Source organism: Loxodonta africana, chromosome 5, assembly GCF_030014295.1.
Source record: "Loxodonta africana isolate mLoxAfr1 chromosome 5, mLoxAfr1.hap2, whole genome shotgun sequence".
Classification (NCBI taxonomy): domain Eukaryota; kingdom Metazoa; phylum Chordata; class Mammalia; order Proboscidea; family Elephantidae; genus Loxodonta; species Loxodonta africana.
This window is the reverse complement of record NC_087346.1, coordinates 2223039-2237795: the sequence shown is the minus strand read 5'-3', so window position 1 is coordinate 2237795 and position 14757 is coordinate 2223039. Positions and strand designations below refer to the sequence as shown.

At 37.9% G+C, this 14757-nt stretch overlaps 1 protein-coding gene across 8 annotated transcripts in view; it reads right to left on the bottom strand.

Annotated features, from left to right (window-relative positions):
• The window catches only part of ELF2 (E74 like ETS transcription factor 2), a 141969-nt gene that overhangs the window by 76997 nt on the left and 50215 nt on the right, over window positions 1-14757 (bottom strand). For 5 of the 8 annotated variants that reach the window (XM_064285311.1, XM_064285314.1, XM_064285310.1 and 2 more), the window contains one exon: window positions 8887-9052. The exons of 1 other annotated variant lie outside the window; for it this stretch is intronic. In XM_064285311.1, coding sequence (XP_064141381.1) covers window positions 8887-9052 — 166 coding nt within the window. Of the gene's footprint in view, window positions 1-8886; window positions 9053-14757 lie in introns of those variants that run through there. 2 more of the 8 variants (XM_064285317.1, XM_023548685.2) reach the window with 2 other exon arrangements.

Here is a 14757-nt window from a genome sequence, read left to right as displayed (position 1 = left end):
ATAAGCTGGAAAAATCCATAGACAGACAACAATCATAAATTCAGAAGATTAACAATACAATTACAGATTAGACAACTCAACAGAAAGTCAGAGGAGCAGAACTGAGCAAGTAAAAGCCAGAATTTATGAACTCGAAGATAAATATTTGGCACTAATATATTTGAAGAAAAATCAGATAAAAGAATTAAAAAAAAATGAAGAAACCTTAAGAATCATGTGGGACTCTATCAAGAGAAATACCCTACAAGTTACTGGAGTACCAGAACAGGGAGGGATAACAGAAAATACAGAGAAAATTGTTGAAGATTTGATAGCAGAAAACTCCCCTGATATTCTGAAAGATGAGAAGGTATCTATCCAAGATGCTCATCGAACTACACATAAAGTAGATCTCTAAAGAAAGTCACCAGGACATATTATAATCAAACTTGCCAAAACCAAAGATAAAGAGAGAATTATAAGAGCAGCGAGGGATAAACGAAAAGTCACCTACAAAGGAGAGCCAATAAGAATAAGCTCGGACTACTCGGCAGAAACTAAGCAGGAAAGAAGACAATGGGATGACATATTTAAAAAATTGAAGGAAAAAAATTGCCTACCAAGAAACATATATCCAGCAAAACTGTCTCTTAAATATGAAGGTGAAATCATGACATTTCCAGATAAACATAAGTTTAGGGAATTTTTAAAAACCAAACCAAAACTACAAGAAATACTAAAGGGAGTTCTCTGGTTAGAAAATCTGTAGTATCAGGTATTAACCCAAGACTGAAACACTGGGCAGAGCACTCAGAAGTCAACCCAGACAGGGAAATCCAAAAAACACAAAGCAAATTTATGAAAAAAAAAAAAAAAAAGCCCAAAACAGGGTAACAGTGATGTTATTACATAAAAGAAGACAACATTAAAATAATAAAGGACTAAGAAATATAATCATACTCCTTCCATATGGAGAGGAACATACAGCAATACAAAGAAATAAAAGTTAGTTTTAAATTTAGAAAAATAGGGGTAAATAATAAAAAAGGTAACCACAAAGTAGACAAACTATCCTACTCATCAAAATAAAATACAAGGCAAAAATACAGACTCAGCAGAAACAAAATCAACAACAAAAAATATGAGGAAAGGATAATATATAAAGATAATCTCACAGCACATAAAATCAAGTGGGAAAAAGAAACTGTCAGCACACAATGAAAGACATCGAAATGATATCACTAAATTCGTACCTATCCATAATTACCCTGAATGTAAAGGGACTAAATGCACCAATAAAGAGACAGAGTGGCAGAATGGATTAAAAAACAAGATCCATCTATATGCTGCCTACAAGAGACACACCTTAGACTTAGAGATGCAAACAAACTAAAACTCAAAGGATGGGAAAAAATATATCAAGCAAACAACAATCAAAAAACAGCAGCAGTAGCAATATTAATTTCTGACAAAATAGATTTTAAAGTTAAGTCTATCAGAAAGGATAAGGAAGAACACTATATAACGATTAAAGGGACAATACACCAAGAATATATAACCATGTTAAATATTTATGCACCCAGTGACAGGGCTGCAAGATACATAAAACAAACTCTATCAGCATTGAAAAGTGAGATAGACGGCTCCACAATAATAGTAGGAGACTTGAACACACCACTTTCAGTGAAGGACAGGACATCCAGAAAGAAGCTCAATAAAGACACGGAAGATCTAAATGCCACAATCAACCAACTTGACCTCGTAGACATATACAGAACACTCCACCCAACAGCAACCAAGTATACTTTCTTTTCTAGTGCACATGGAACATTCTCTAGAATAGACCACATATTGAAGCAAGCCTTAGCAGAATCCAAAACACTGAAATATTACAAAGCATCTTCTCTGACCATAAGGCCACAAAAGTGGAAATCAATCACAGGAAAGGCAGGGAAAAGAAATCAAACACTTGGAAACTGAACAATACCCTCCTCAAAAAAGATTGGGTTACAGAAGACATTAAGGATGGAAGAAAGAAATTCAGAGAATCCAATGAGAATGAAAACACTTCCTATCAGAACCTTTGCGACACAGCAAAAGCGGTGCTCAGAGGCCAATTTATATCAATAAATGCACACATCCAAAAAGAAGAAAGGGCCAAAATCAAAGAATTATCCCTACAATTTGAACAAATAGAAAGAGAGCAACAAAAGAAACCCACAGGCACCAGAAGAAAACAAATAATAAAACTTAACTGAACTAAATGAAATAGAAAACAGAAAAACAATTGAAATAATTAACAAGACCCCAAGCTGGTTTTTGGGGGGAAAAAAAAAAAATCAACAAAATTGATAAACCACTGGCCAAACTGACAAAATAAAAACAAGAGAGGAAGCAAATAACCCAAATAAGAAATGAGATGGGCGATATTATAACAGACCCAACTGAAATTAAAAGAATCATATCAGATCACTATGAAAAACTATACTGAAACAATATTGAAAACCTAGAAGAAATCGATGAATTCCTAGAAACACACTACCTACCTAAACTAACACAGAGGTAGAACAACTAAATAGACCCATAACAAAAGAAGAGATTGAAAACGTAATCAAAAAACTCCCAACAACAAAAAAAAGCCCTGGTCCGGATGGCTTCACTGCAGAGTTCTACCAAAGTTTCAGGGAAGAGTTAACACCACTACTACTAAAGGTATTTCAGAGCATAGAAAAGGATGGAATACTACCAAACTCATTCTGTGAAGCCACCATGTCCCTGATACCAAAACCAGGTAAAGACACCACAAGAGAAGAAAATTATAGACCTATATCCCTCATGAGTGTAGATGCAAAAATCCTCAACAAAGTTCTAGTCAATAGAATTCAACAACATCAAAAAAATAATTCACCATGACCAAGTGGGATTCATACCAGGTATGCAGGGATGGTTCAACGTTAGAAAGACAATTAATGTAATCCACCACATAAATAAAACAAAAGACAAGAATCACATGATTTTATCAATTGATGCAGAAAAAGCATCTGACAAAGTTCAACACTTGTTCATGATAAAAACTCTCAGCAAAATAGGAATAGAACGAAAATTCCTCCACATAATAAAGGGCATTTATACAAAGCCAACAGCCAACATCACCCTAAATGGAGAGAGCCTGAGAACATTCCCACTGAGATCGGGAGCCAGACAAGGATGCCCTTTATCACTACTCTTATTCAACACTGTGCTGGAAGTCCTAGCCAGAGCCATTAGGCTAGATAAAGAAATAAAGGGCATCTGGATTGGCAAGGAAGAGGTCAAAGTATCTCTATTTACAGATGACATGATCTTATACACAGAAAACCCTAAGGAATTCTCCAGAAAACTACTGAAACTAATAGAAGAGTTCAACAGAGCATCGGGATACAAGATAAACATACAAAAATCACTTGTGAACAAAAAGAATATCGAAGAGGAAAAAACCAAATCAATACCATTTACAGTAGCCCCCAAGAAGATAAAACACTTAGGAATAAATCTTACCAGAGATGTAAAAGACTTATACAAAGAAAACTACAGTACACTTCTGCAAGAAACCAAAAGAGACATACTAAGTGGAAGAACATACCTTGCTCATGGATAGGAAGACTTAACATTATAAAAATGTCTACTCTGCCAAAAGTGATCTATGCATTTAATGCACTTCTGACCCAAATCCCAACGACAGTCTTTAATGAGATGGAGAAACAAATCACCAACTTCCTATGGAAGGGAAAGAGGCCCCGGATAAATAAGGCATTACTGAAAAAGAAGAACAAAGTGGGAGGCTGTACTTCACCTGATTTTAGAGCCTATTATACCGCCACAGTAGTCAAAACAGCCTGGTACTGGTACAACAACAGATACACGGACCAATGGAACAGAATTGAGAACCCAGACATAAATCCATCCACATATGAGCAGTTGATATTTGATAGAGGCCCCAAAACTGTTTAATTGGGAAAAGACAGTCTTTTTAACAAATGGTGCTGGCATAACTGGCTATCCATCTGCAAAAATATGAAAGAAGACCCAGACCTCACTCCACGCACAAAAACTAACTCAAAATGGATCAAAGACGTAAATATAAAATCTAAAACGATAAAGATCATGGAAGAAAAAATACGGACAATGTTAGGAGCCCTAATACGTGGCATAAACTGTATACAAAACATTATAAAGAATGTAGAAGAAAAACTACATAACTGGGAGCTCCTAAAAATCAAACACCTATCCTCATCCAAAGACTTCACCAAAAGGGTAAAAAGACTACATACAGACTGAGAAAAAGTTTTTAGCTATGACATTTCTGATCAGCGCCTGATTTCTAAAATCTACATGATAAAAAATGGGCAAAAGATATGAAAAGACACTTCACTAAAGAAGACATTCAGGTAGCTAACAGATATACGAGGAACTGTTCACGATCATTAGCAATTAGAGAAATGCAGATCAAAACTACAATGAACCCCAACAAGGCTGGCATTATTCCAAAAAACACAAAATAATAAATGTTGGAGAGGCTGTGGAGAGACTGGAACACTTCTACACTGCTGGTGGGAACGTCAAATGGTACAACCACTTTGGAAATCGATTTGGCGCTTCCTTAAAAAGTTAGAAATAGAACTACCATACGATCCAGCAATCCCACTACTTGGAATATATCCTAGAGAAATAGGAGCCTTTACACAAACAGATATATGCACACCCATGTTTATTGCAGCACTGTTTACAATAGCAAAAAGATGGAAGCAACCAGGGCGCCCATCAACGGATGAATGGATGAATAAATTATGGTATATTCACACAATGGAATACTACACATCAATAAAGAACAGTAAGGAATCTGTGAAACATTTCATAACATGGAGGAACCTGGAAGACATTAGCTGAGTGAAATTAGTCAGTTGCAAAAGGACAAATATTGTATAAGACCACTATTATAAGAACTTGAGAAATAGTTTAAACTGAGAAGAAAACATTCTTTTGTGGTTACAAGAAGGGGGAGGGAGGGAGGGTGGGAGAGGGGTATTCACTAATTAGACAGTAGGTAAGAGCTATTTTACGTGAAGGGAAAGACAACACACAATACAGGGAAAGTCAGCACAATTGGCCTAAACCAAAAACAAACAAGTTTCCTGAATAAACTGAATGCTTCAAAGGCCAGCGTAGCAGGAGCAGGGGTCTGGGGACTATGGTTTCAGGGGACATCTAAGTCAATTGGCATAAATAAAATCTATTAAGAAAACATTCTGCATCTCACTTTAAAGAGTGGGTTCTGGGGTCTTAAACGCTAGCAAGCAGCCATCTAAGATGCATCAACTGGTCTCAACCCACATGGAGCAAAGGAGAATGAAGAACACCAAGGACACAAGGTGATTACGAACCCAAGCGACAAAAAGGGCCACATGAACCAGAGACTACATCATCCTGAGACCAGAAGAACTAGATGGTGCCCGACTACAACCAATGATTGCCCCGACAGGGAACACAACAGAGAACCCCTGAGGGAGCAGGAGAGCAGTGGGATGCAGACCCCAAATTCTCGTAAGACCAGACTTAATGGTCTGACTGAGACTAGAAGGACCCCGGTGGTCATGGCCCCCAGACCTTCTGTTGGCCCAGGACAGGAACCATTCCCAAAGCCAACTCTTCAGACATGGATTGGACTGGACAATGGGTTGGAGAGGGATGCTGGTGAGGAGTGAGCTTCTTCGATCAGGTGGACACTTGAGACTGTGTTGGCACCTCCTGCCTGGAGGGGAGATAAGAGTGTGGAGGGAGTTAGAAGCTGGCGAAATGGACACGGAAAGAGAGAGTGGAGGGAGAAAGCAGGCTGTCTCATTAGGGTGGATGTAATTGGGAGTGTGTAGCAAGGTGTATATGGGCTTTTGTGTGACAGACTGACTTGATTTGCAAACTCTCAGTTAAAGCACAATAAAAATTATGAAAAAAAGGTCAAAAAAAAGATTACTAATCTGTAGTTATCATCACAAAGCAAATTTATACGTTTAAATAAACATGTCCATTGAAAACATTTCAAAACATATTTGGTTTTTCCTATATAATTTAAGAGAACATTACTATTACACATAAACTCTATGAGGGAAGTGTACACTATTATTTTATTCTATAAAAAGGTGAATAAAATATCCCACAATAAATACAATAAAATAGTGATCGTCTTATACAGAAAATGAGATGTCTAGATGTAAATCATTTTATGATTTTAGTACTCCCACCTAGATAACATCATGAACATTGTTTCTAGTATAGACATATAGATAGGGGTATATAGGAATAAAAGAAGAAAAACTTCAATGTGAACATGCAGAGAACTGACGTAACAAGTCAATAAATATAATTGTGAACATTTTGTAGATTGCTATAATCTAAATGATAACACAGAAGCATTCCAGGAAGTGTCTCCTAGATGTCCAAAAGGAAATCTTATTCTATACGGATCTCATTTTCTGCAATTCAGAAAATAAAAACTGCTATAGTCACCCTGTGAATGTTCTTTTCCTTCTCCTCCCGGTCAGCTTCTTTTCCAAAACCTACACCTATCTGGAATTTAAGTTACAAATTTGTATCATCACAAGAAATGAACCTGATCCTAATCCACTATCTAAAAGGAAACATGTAGTAGGGTAATTCATAATAATCTTTGTTTATCTGTATATTGACTAGATGTCAGAAGAATGAAAATTTATTCAGATGTTAACTTATTTAAAATATGCATTTGATTCTATAATGAGAAAGAAATTTTAGCTCAGACTAGCTGATTCTAAAACTAATCCATGAATACTAACAACCCTTACAAAGTTATATTAGAATACATGAATTCACATGGAGTTAAATATTGAGAGGAATTTCTGAGGTACTTTTATACTATTTTAGAATTAGGTAAATTATTTACTAATAGCATTTTCTTTCAGTCTTGAGAAAATATAAATCAAAAAAATACTACCAAAAACTTTTTTAGAAATCATGTAAGTAAACTGTTCTTTTACCCAACTTTTGCATATCCTCCTTTTCAAGGTCATAATTATTCAAGTCTGTGCCCTGCAAATGACATCATCACCCTCAGAATTCAAGGAGATGAGTTAAATTCTTTAAGTGTTACATTCATTTCCTATTTAGAGTTACATTCTTACCTGAGTTACTTTATTAAATTAATGAAATTTTTATAATCAGCTGTACAACCAATAAGATTTGACTGACCTGCTCTGGTATTTTAACGTGATAAACATCCTTATCTATTTCTGGAAATTTGACACTAGTTTTAAATTGGTCAAAGGTTCCAATTTGCTACCAAAAGCATAATTCTTTTTTTTTTTTTTTTAATTAAAATATCTTCCAGAAATTTCAAACAGGTTCTACTTTTTTTGCATTCAACTTAAGCTAGCACAATAGCCCTGGCGGCACAATGGTTAAGTGCTCAGCTGCTCACTGAAAGGTCAGAGGTTCAAACCCACCAGCCACTCCAAGGGAGAAAGATGTGGCAGTCTGCTTCCGTAAAGATTACGGCCTTGGAAGCCCTGTGGGGCAGTTCTACTCTGTCCTTGAGGGTCGCTATGAATCATAACGGACTTGACAGCAGCGGGATTTGTGTTTGGTTTAAGCTAGCACACTTTTGTCTGTGTGTGTGTTATTGGTGAGTGCTCTGTTTAATTATGCTCCTATAATAAAATCAGTTACAGTGTCTACAAAATACCATCATACATATTACATTTAACTGTTCTACCTTTTTTCTTAAGAAGAAAATTCATCTATGCCACTATGCTTCTAGCTTCAGACAAGAAAACTCTCAAAAAAAAAAAAAAAAGTATCTTCCTGTCACCTGCATCTTCTACTGTAAATCCGGTACCACCCCAGACTATAGTCATGAAGCTTATATGAATGTTTGCCTACCTATTTTGATTACCACCTCACCTAGGGTTTGCTGGCACTGCTGTCATCATTGCTCTCAACAGCAAGGTATCTTTCAATCCCTTGGGCTCAACAAAACATAAAATTAGGTAAAGAACAGCTTTAAACTGGAAACAGCTAGTAGTTCTAGGGAGTGCTAACGGGCCTCAACGAGCAAAAGGACATCACATATTCAAGATTTTTCAGCATGAGAGTTTACTACATTGATAGAAATACAGCTACATATTTAAGAATTTTTACTAGAGTTGAGACCAAGTATATGGGTTCTTTTTCTCCATTAATACTAAAAACGTTTTAATACTTACTATAAAATAGTGACTACAATCCTCTGGTAAAATACTCTGTTTTCGTTATTATCAATGGCAAAAGTGGAAAGATTTCTCCAAGAAGTATAGTTATTAATCCCCAATTAAACATACAACTATCTCACCAGAGGCAGACTGAAATACCAAGATTTCTAAGAAGACACAAGGGGAATAGGCTAGTTGAAGATGTTTCTTCCCTAAGAAAAGAGGGGAATCATACTGCTCCATCAACACTGATTTAAAGAAGCTCCTAAACTGCTATAGGATAAAAATACACTATTTTTTTTAATGAAAAGAAAATGTTACCCTCATATGACTGGCCTACTGACCTCTAAAATAACAATTAGCGAGTATGTGCACTCTCAGAAAAAAATACTAAAAAATAATTGTATTTATGGAGCTGTAATTCTGTCCTTAGGGCCTATGACATGAGACTCTGTTATACCTCAAAGAATCAGAATGTGCAACTCTTATATCTACATAAATTACCTTCAGCAAGAGATGTGTCACTGGTTTCCAAGCTATACTAAATAGTATTAAAAAGAAGTTCTTCAGGGTATTATTCAGCTGGCAATAGTAATGCTGAAACTTACAAAACGAGGAGGTTATAAATAATGAACATGTTTAAGACGTCTACCTGTTTCCACATTCTCGGTCTCAACTTCTTGTTCTTCCGCCACATCTTGCATCATGTAAGTCTCCTCACCATAAACCAGAACCTGGGCTGCATAGCCCTGCTCTAATCTGGCACTTGGAACTGGCTCCACAATCACTGCTGGGTATTCAGAAACCTTGCCACTTTCCTACAAGAGCAAATTTGAGAAACAATCAACCTTTTTATTCACACATTCTAAATTCATTTACAAACCCTTGAGCTCATACAGTCTCAGGCAGTCCGCACAATCGGTTTCATGTATTACAAATGTAAAAACCAAAACAAGAAACAAAGGGCTAATGTTAATAATCTTTTCAAGTCTCAAGAGGTGGGACATAGATTTACAATTTTCAGTAATCAGGGCTTTAGGATTAAGACGGCCGATTAAAAACATGTATACAATGTCAAGCCCACTAAAATGACAGTAAACAACTTTTTTTTTAGACATAAGCCCACGAGGACAAAGAATACAGGACAAGAGATAAGAGCAACAAAACCTTGGAAGTTTGAAAGCAAATAGATGAGTATTAAGTCGGTTAGCCAAATCACAGCCTGGGGGCAGAAAAAGGAAAGAAACAAGAGACTTTACATTGGAGAATCCATAGAAGGTAAGAACAACAATTACTTATGGAAACAGAGGAACAACAAAGGGTGGACAAAGAGGAGGAGGTTAAACAAGAAAGATTAAATGAAAGCTGCTTGAAAAACCATTTAACTCCTAGCCCTCTTCTTCCGTCATTATGTCCTCCACCACCTCAACAGAAGACGAAAGAGTTACTTTCTGAAGAGGGAAAAACAACAGGGGCTTTGAGGTGTAACAGGCAGATTTGCTATTATCAGCCCTGTATCAGTTTGCACTCAGTTTTTCAGTCCTCTGCTATTAAAAATGAACAGACTGCCAAGTATCACCAGGCAACTGAGGAAAAGCCTCTAACACAATACATCCATATATAAACACACACACACATCCATATTTCTCAGAGAGCTAAGACGTTACATCCATAAAAGAAGAACAGAACACAGTTTAATAAACAAAACAAACCCACTGCCATGAGGATGATTCTAACTCATAGTGACCCTATAGGACTGAATAGAACTGCCCCATAGAGTTTCCAAGTAGCGCCTGGAGAATTTGAACTGCCAGCCTCTTGGTCAGCAGCCATGGTACTTAACCACTACACCACCAGGGTTTCCACAGAGTTCTTAGAAATTAAAAACACAGTAGCTGAAATGAAAAAAAAAAGTAGAGCTTGGGACATAAAATTGAGGCAATCTCCCAAGAAGCCGAGGGGGGGAAAAAAAAACCAAAGCAATGAAAAATAGGAGGGAAAAGATAAGATTATTAGGACACCAGTCTAAAAACTCCAGTACCTAAATAATAGAAGTTGGGGGGAGACGGGGAGGTTGGAAAGAAATCTAAGAGTAATTCAAGAAAATTTCCTAGGGATGAAGGATATGAGTTGCCTGTTTCAAAGAACTCAAGAACTCACTAGGTGCCTAGTACAAAAAATTAAGGGAGACCTACAATGAGACACACTATTGTGAAACATCACAATACTACAAACAAAAAGAAGATTCTAAAGCTTCTGGAAAGAAAACAGAGGTCACATAAGAGGATCAAGGCTCAGAACGACTTAAGTTTTCAAACTAGTCACACAGGAAGCGAGATGACAACGAAGCAATTTCTTCAAAATTATTTAGAAAAATTATTTCCAACCTAGAATTCTTTACCCAGTCAACCATCTTATGAAAATAAAAGATTTTCTCAGACATGAAAGATTTCAAAACATTTACCACCCGTGTATCCCTTATTAAGAAGCAAGTGGGAGTACCACTACTGAACATTTTGATCAAAGATTCTATAGAAGAATCCTGATCAAAAGGGGGGAAATGCAGACCAAAATTCTGAATGTTAATGAACTCCAGACTTCCCAGAGCCATGAAGGTTGGATGAGCCACTGAAACTACTGACCTGAGATATCTTTTTTATGTGTGCTTTAGGTGAAAGTTTACAGCTCAGGTCAATCTCTCATATACAAATTTATACACACATTGTTATGTGATACTACCTGCAATCCCTACAACATAACAGCACACTCTCCCTTTCCATCCCAAGTTTCTTGTGTCCATTCAACCAGTTCCTCTCCCTTCCTGCCGTCTCACCCTGCCTCCAGGCAGGTGCCACCCATTTTGACCTGAGATAATCTTTAAACCTAGCTGAAAATATCCCCTGAGGTCTTCTTAACACCAAACAATAGTTTAACTAGTTAAAAATGTCTGCCTTGAGCATTATGCTCCTTTAAAAACTATCTATATGGGATCAAACTGATAACAGCAGATAGGAATCTTAGGGAACAGTGAATTAATGAGGAAGGAACAACTCAGAAAGGGAGCGTGACAAAAGGCTGCACAAATGTAATCAATGTCACTAAATGGTACATGTAGAACCTATTGAATTGGTTATGTTTTGCTGTGCATATTCTCAACAACAGCAAATTAAAGAAAAAAAAAAGCAGCAGCAGCAAGTGGAGAATGTATTCTATCAAAACAAGAGAGTAAATTTTTTAAAGAAGAAGATTTTGGATACCAGATATGGGAAACATAACAACAGGAGAGACAACAGCAGTCTTCACGAGAATGGTGAAGGAAGGCTTCCGGATACCAATTATGCACCAGATATAAAGGGCAACCAGTCCAGATTGTAGCAAGGTGACTCCTGAAACAGCAGGATGAGCTGCCATCACCAAGACAGCCATTGCCCATACTCCTAAGGACAGAATGTCCAGATAAGCCTGGACATTTACTCATATTTGGCTTTCTTTGATGCAGCTACTCCTTCCTCCTTGCCCTGATTGATGCTAGATCAGTTGAGAACACTTATTTCACCTCCCAGATGACTTATGCTTTGACTTACTCCTAAGTGTTGGATGAAGACTACAATGACCTAACAAACAAAAAAACAGAACAGCACTGTAATAAGCAAGGGTCATGGTGGGCAAATTCCACCCTCATGGCTAACTGCGAGTTAAAGATCAGCATAAATTCAATTCCCAACTGGAAATGGATCGAGGACTCACTTCTCTATCCTCATTGTCAGCAATTCCAAGCAACACTCTCTCATCCTCAGCCACCTAGGGCTAGGACAGGTGGTACTGGCTATAAGCTTGGTGGTCCCCAGCCTCCTAACTTATGACCTGTCAGCCCCTTCTCGCTCTCATACCAAGCCACCTGGAGCTAGATGAGAGCACACAAGTTAAAAGGACACAGTCTTTCAGATTGCCGAACTGTTGTTGTTGTTGTTAGGTGCCGTTGAGTCGGCTCCGACTCATAGCGACTCTATGCACAAAAGAACGAAACACTGCCCGGTCCTGCGCCATCCTCACAAGCGTTGTTATGCTTGAGACCATTGTTGCAGTCACTGTATCAATCCACCTCGTAGAGGGTCTTCCTCTTTTCGGCTGACCCTGTACTTTGCCAAGTATGATGTCCTTCTCCAGAGACTGATCCCTCCTGACAACATGTCCAAAGTATGTAAGACACAGTCTCGCCATCCTTGCCTCTAAGGAGCACCCTGGTTGTACTTCTTCCAAGACAGATTTATTCGTCCTTCCAGCAGTCCACAGTATATGCGATATTCTTTGCCAACACCACAATTCGAAGGCATCAATAATTCTTCGGTCTTCCTAATTCACTGTCCAGCTTTCACATCCATATGATGCAACTGAAAATACTATGGCTTGGGTCAGCCGCACCTTAGTTTTCAAGTTGACATCTTTGCTCTGCAACACTTTCAAGAGGTCCTTTGTGGCAGATTTACCCAATACAACGCATCTTTTGAGATTTCTTGACTGCTGTTTCCATGGCTGTGTATTGTGGATCCAAGTAAAATGAAATCCTTGACAACTTCAATCTTTTCTCCGTTTATCACGATGTTACTCATTGGTTCAGATGTGAAGATTTTTTTTTTTCTTTATGTTGAGATGCAATCCATACTGAAGGCTGTGGTCTTTGATCTTCATTAGTAAGTGCTTCAAGCCCTTTTCACTTTCAGCAAGCAGGGCTGTGTCATCTGCATAACGCAGGCTGTTAATGAGTCTTCCTCCAATGCTGATGCCCCGTTCTTCTTCATACAGTCCATCTTCTCGGATTATTTGCTCTGCTATACAGATTGAATAGATACGGTGAAAGAATACAACCCTGGCGCACACCTTTCCTGACTTTAAACCAATCAGTATCCCCTTTTCTTGATCTATGTAAAGGTTCCTCATGAGCACAATTAACCGTTCTGGAATTCCCATTCTCTGCAACGTTATCCATAATTTGTTGTGATCCACACAGTCCAAAGCCTTTGCGCAGTCAATAAAACACAGGTAAACATCCTTCTGGTATTCTCTGCTTTCAGCTAGGATTCACCTGACATTAGCAATGATATCCCTGGTTCCACGTCCTCTTCTGAAACCAGCCTGAATTTCTGGCAGTTTCCTGTAGATATACTACTACAGCCATTTTTGAATGATCTTCAGCAACATTTTGCTTGCGTGTAATATTGATATTGTTCTATAATTTCCACATTTGGTTGGATCACCTTTCTTGGGAATAGGCATAAATATAGATCTCTTCAAGTCAGTTGGCCAAGAAGCTGTCTTCCATATTTATTGACATAGATGAGTGAGCACCTCCAGCGCTGCATCCGTTTGTTGAAACATCTCAACTGATATTCCATCAAATCCTGGAACCCTGTTTTTCGTCAATGCCTTCAGAGCAGCTTAGACTTCTTCCTTCAGTAACATCAGTTCCTGATTATATGCTACCTCTTGAAATGGTTGAACAGCAACTAATTCTTTTTGGAATAATGACTCTGTGTATTCCTTCCATCTTCTTTTGACGCTTCCTGCATCATTTAATATATTCCCCATGGAATCCTTCACTATTGCAACTTGAGGCTTAAATTTTTTCTTCAGTTCTTTCAGCTTGAGAAATGCCCAGCATGTTCTTCCCTTTTGGTTTTCCATTTCCAGCTCTTTGCACATGTCATTATAATACTTTGTCTTCTCGAGCCACCCTTTGAAATCTTCTGTTCAGCTCTTTTACTTCATCATTTCTTCCTTTTGCTTTAGCTGCTCGATGTTTCAGAGCAAGCTTCAGAGTCTCCTCTGACATCCATCTTGGTCTTTTCTTTCTTTCCTGTCTTTTCGGTGACCTCTTACTTTCTTCATGGATGATGTCCTTGATGTCATGCCACAGCTCGTCCAGTCTTCGGTCACTGGTGTTCAATGCATCAAATCTATTCTTGAGATGGTCTCTAAATTCAGGTGGGATATACTCAAGGTCATATTTTGGCTCTCAGGGACTTGCTCTGATTTTCTTCAGTTTCAGTTTGAACTTGCAGAGGAGCAACTGATGGCCTGTTCCACAGTCGGCCCCTGGCCTTGTTCTAACTGATGATATTGAGCTTTTCCATCGTCTCTTTCCACAGATGTAGTCAATTTGATTTCTATGTGCTCCATCTGGTGAGGTCCATGTGTATAGTCACTGTTTATGTTGGTGAAAGAAGGTATTTGCAATGAAGAAGTCGTTGGTCTTGCAAAATTCTAACATTCGATCTCCAGCACTGTTTCTATCAGCAAGGCCATATTTTCCAACTACTGATCCTTCTTCTTTGTTTCCAACTTCCGAATTAAAATCACCAGTAATTATCAATGCATCTTGATTACATGTTCGATCAATTTCAGACTGCAGCGGCTGATAAAAATCTTCTATTTCTTCATCTTTGGCCCTAGTGGTTGGTGCGTATATTTGACTAATACTTGTATTAACTGGTCTTCCTTGTAGGCGTATGGATATTATCCTATA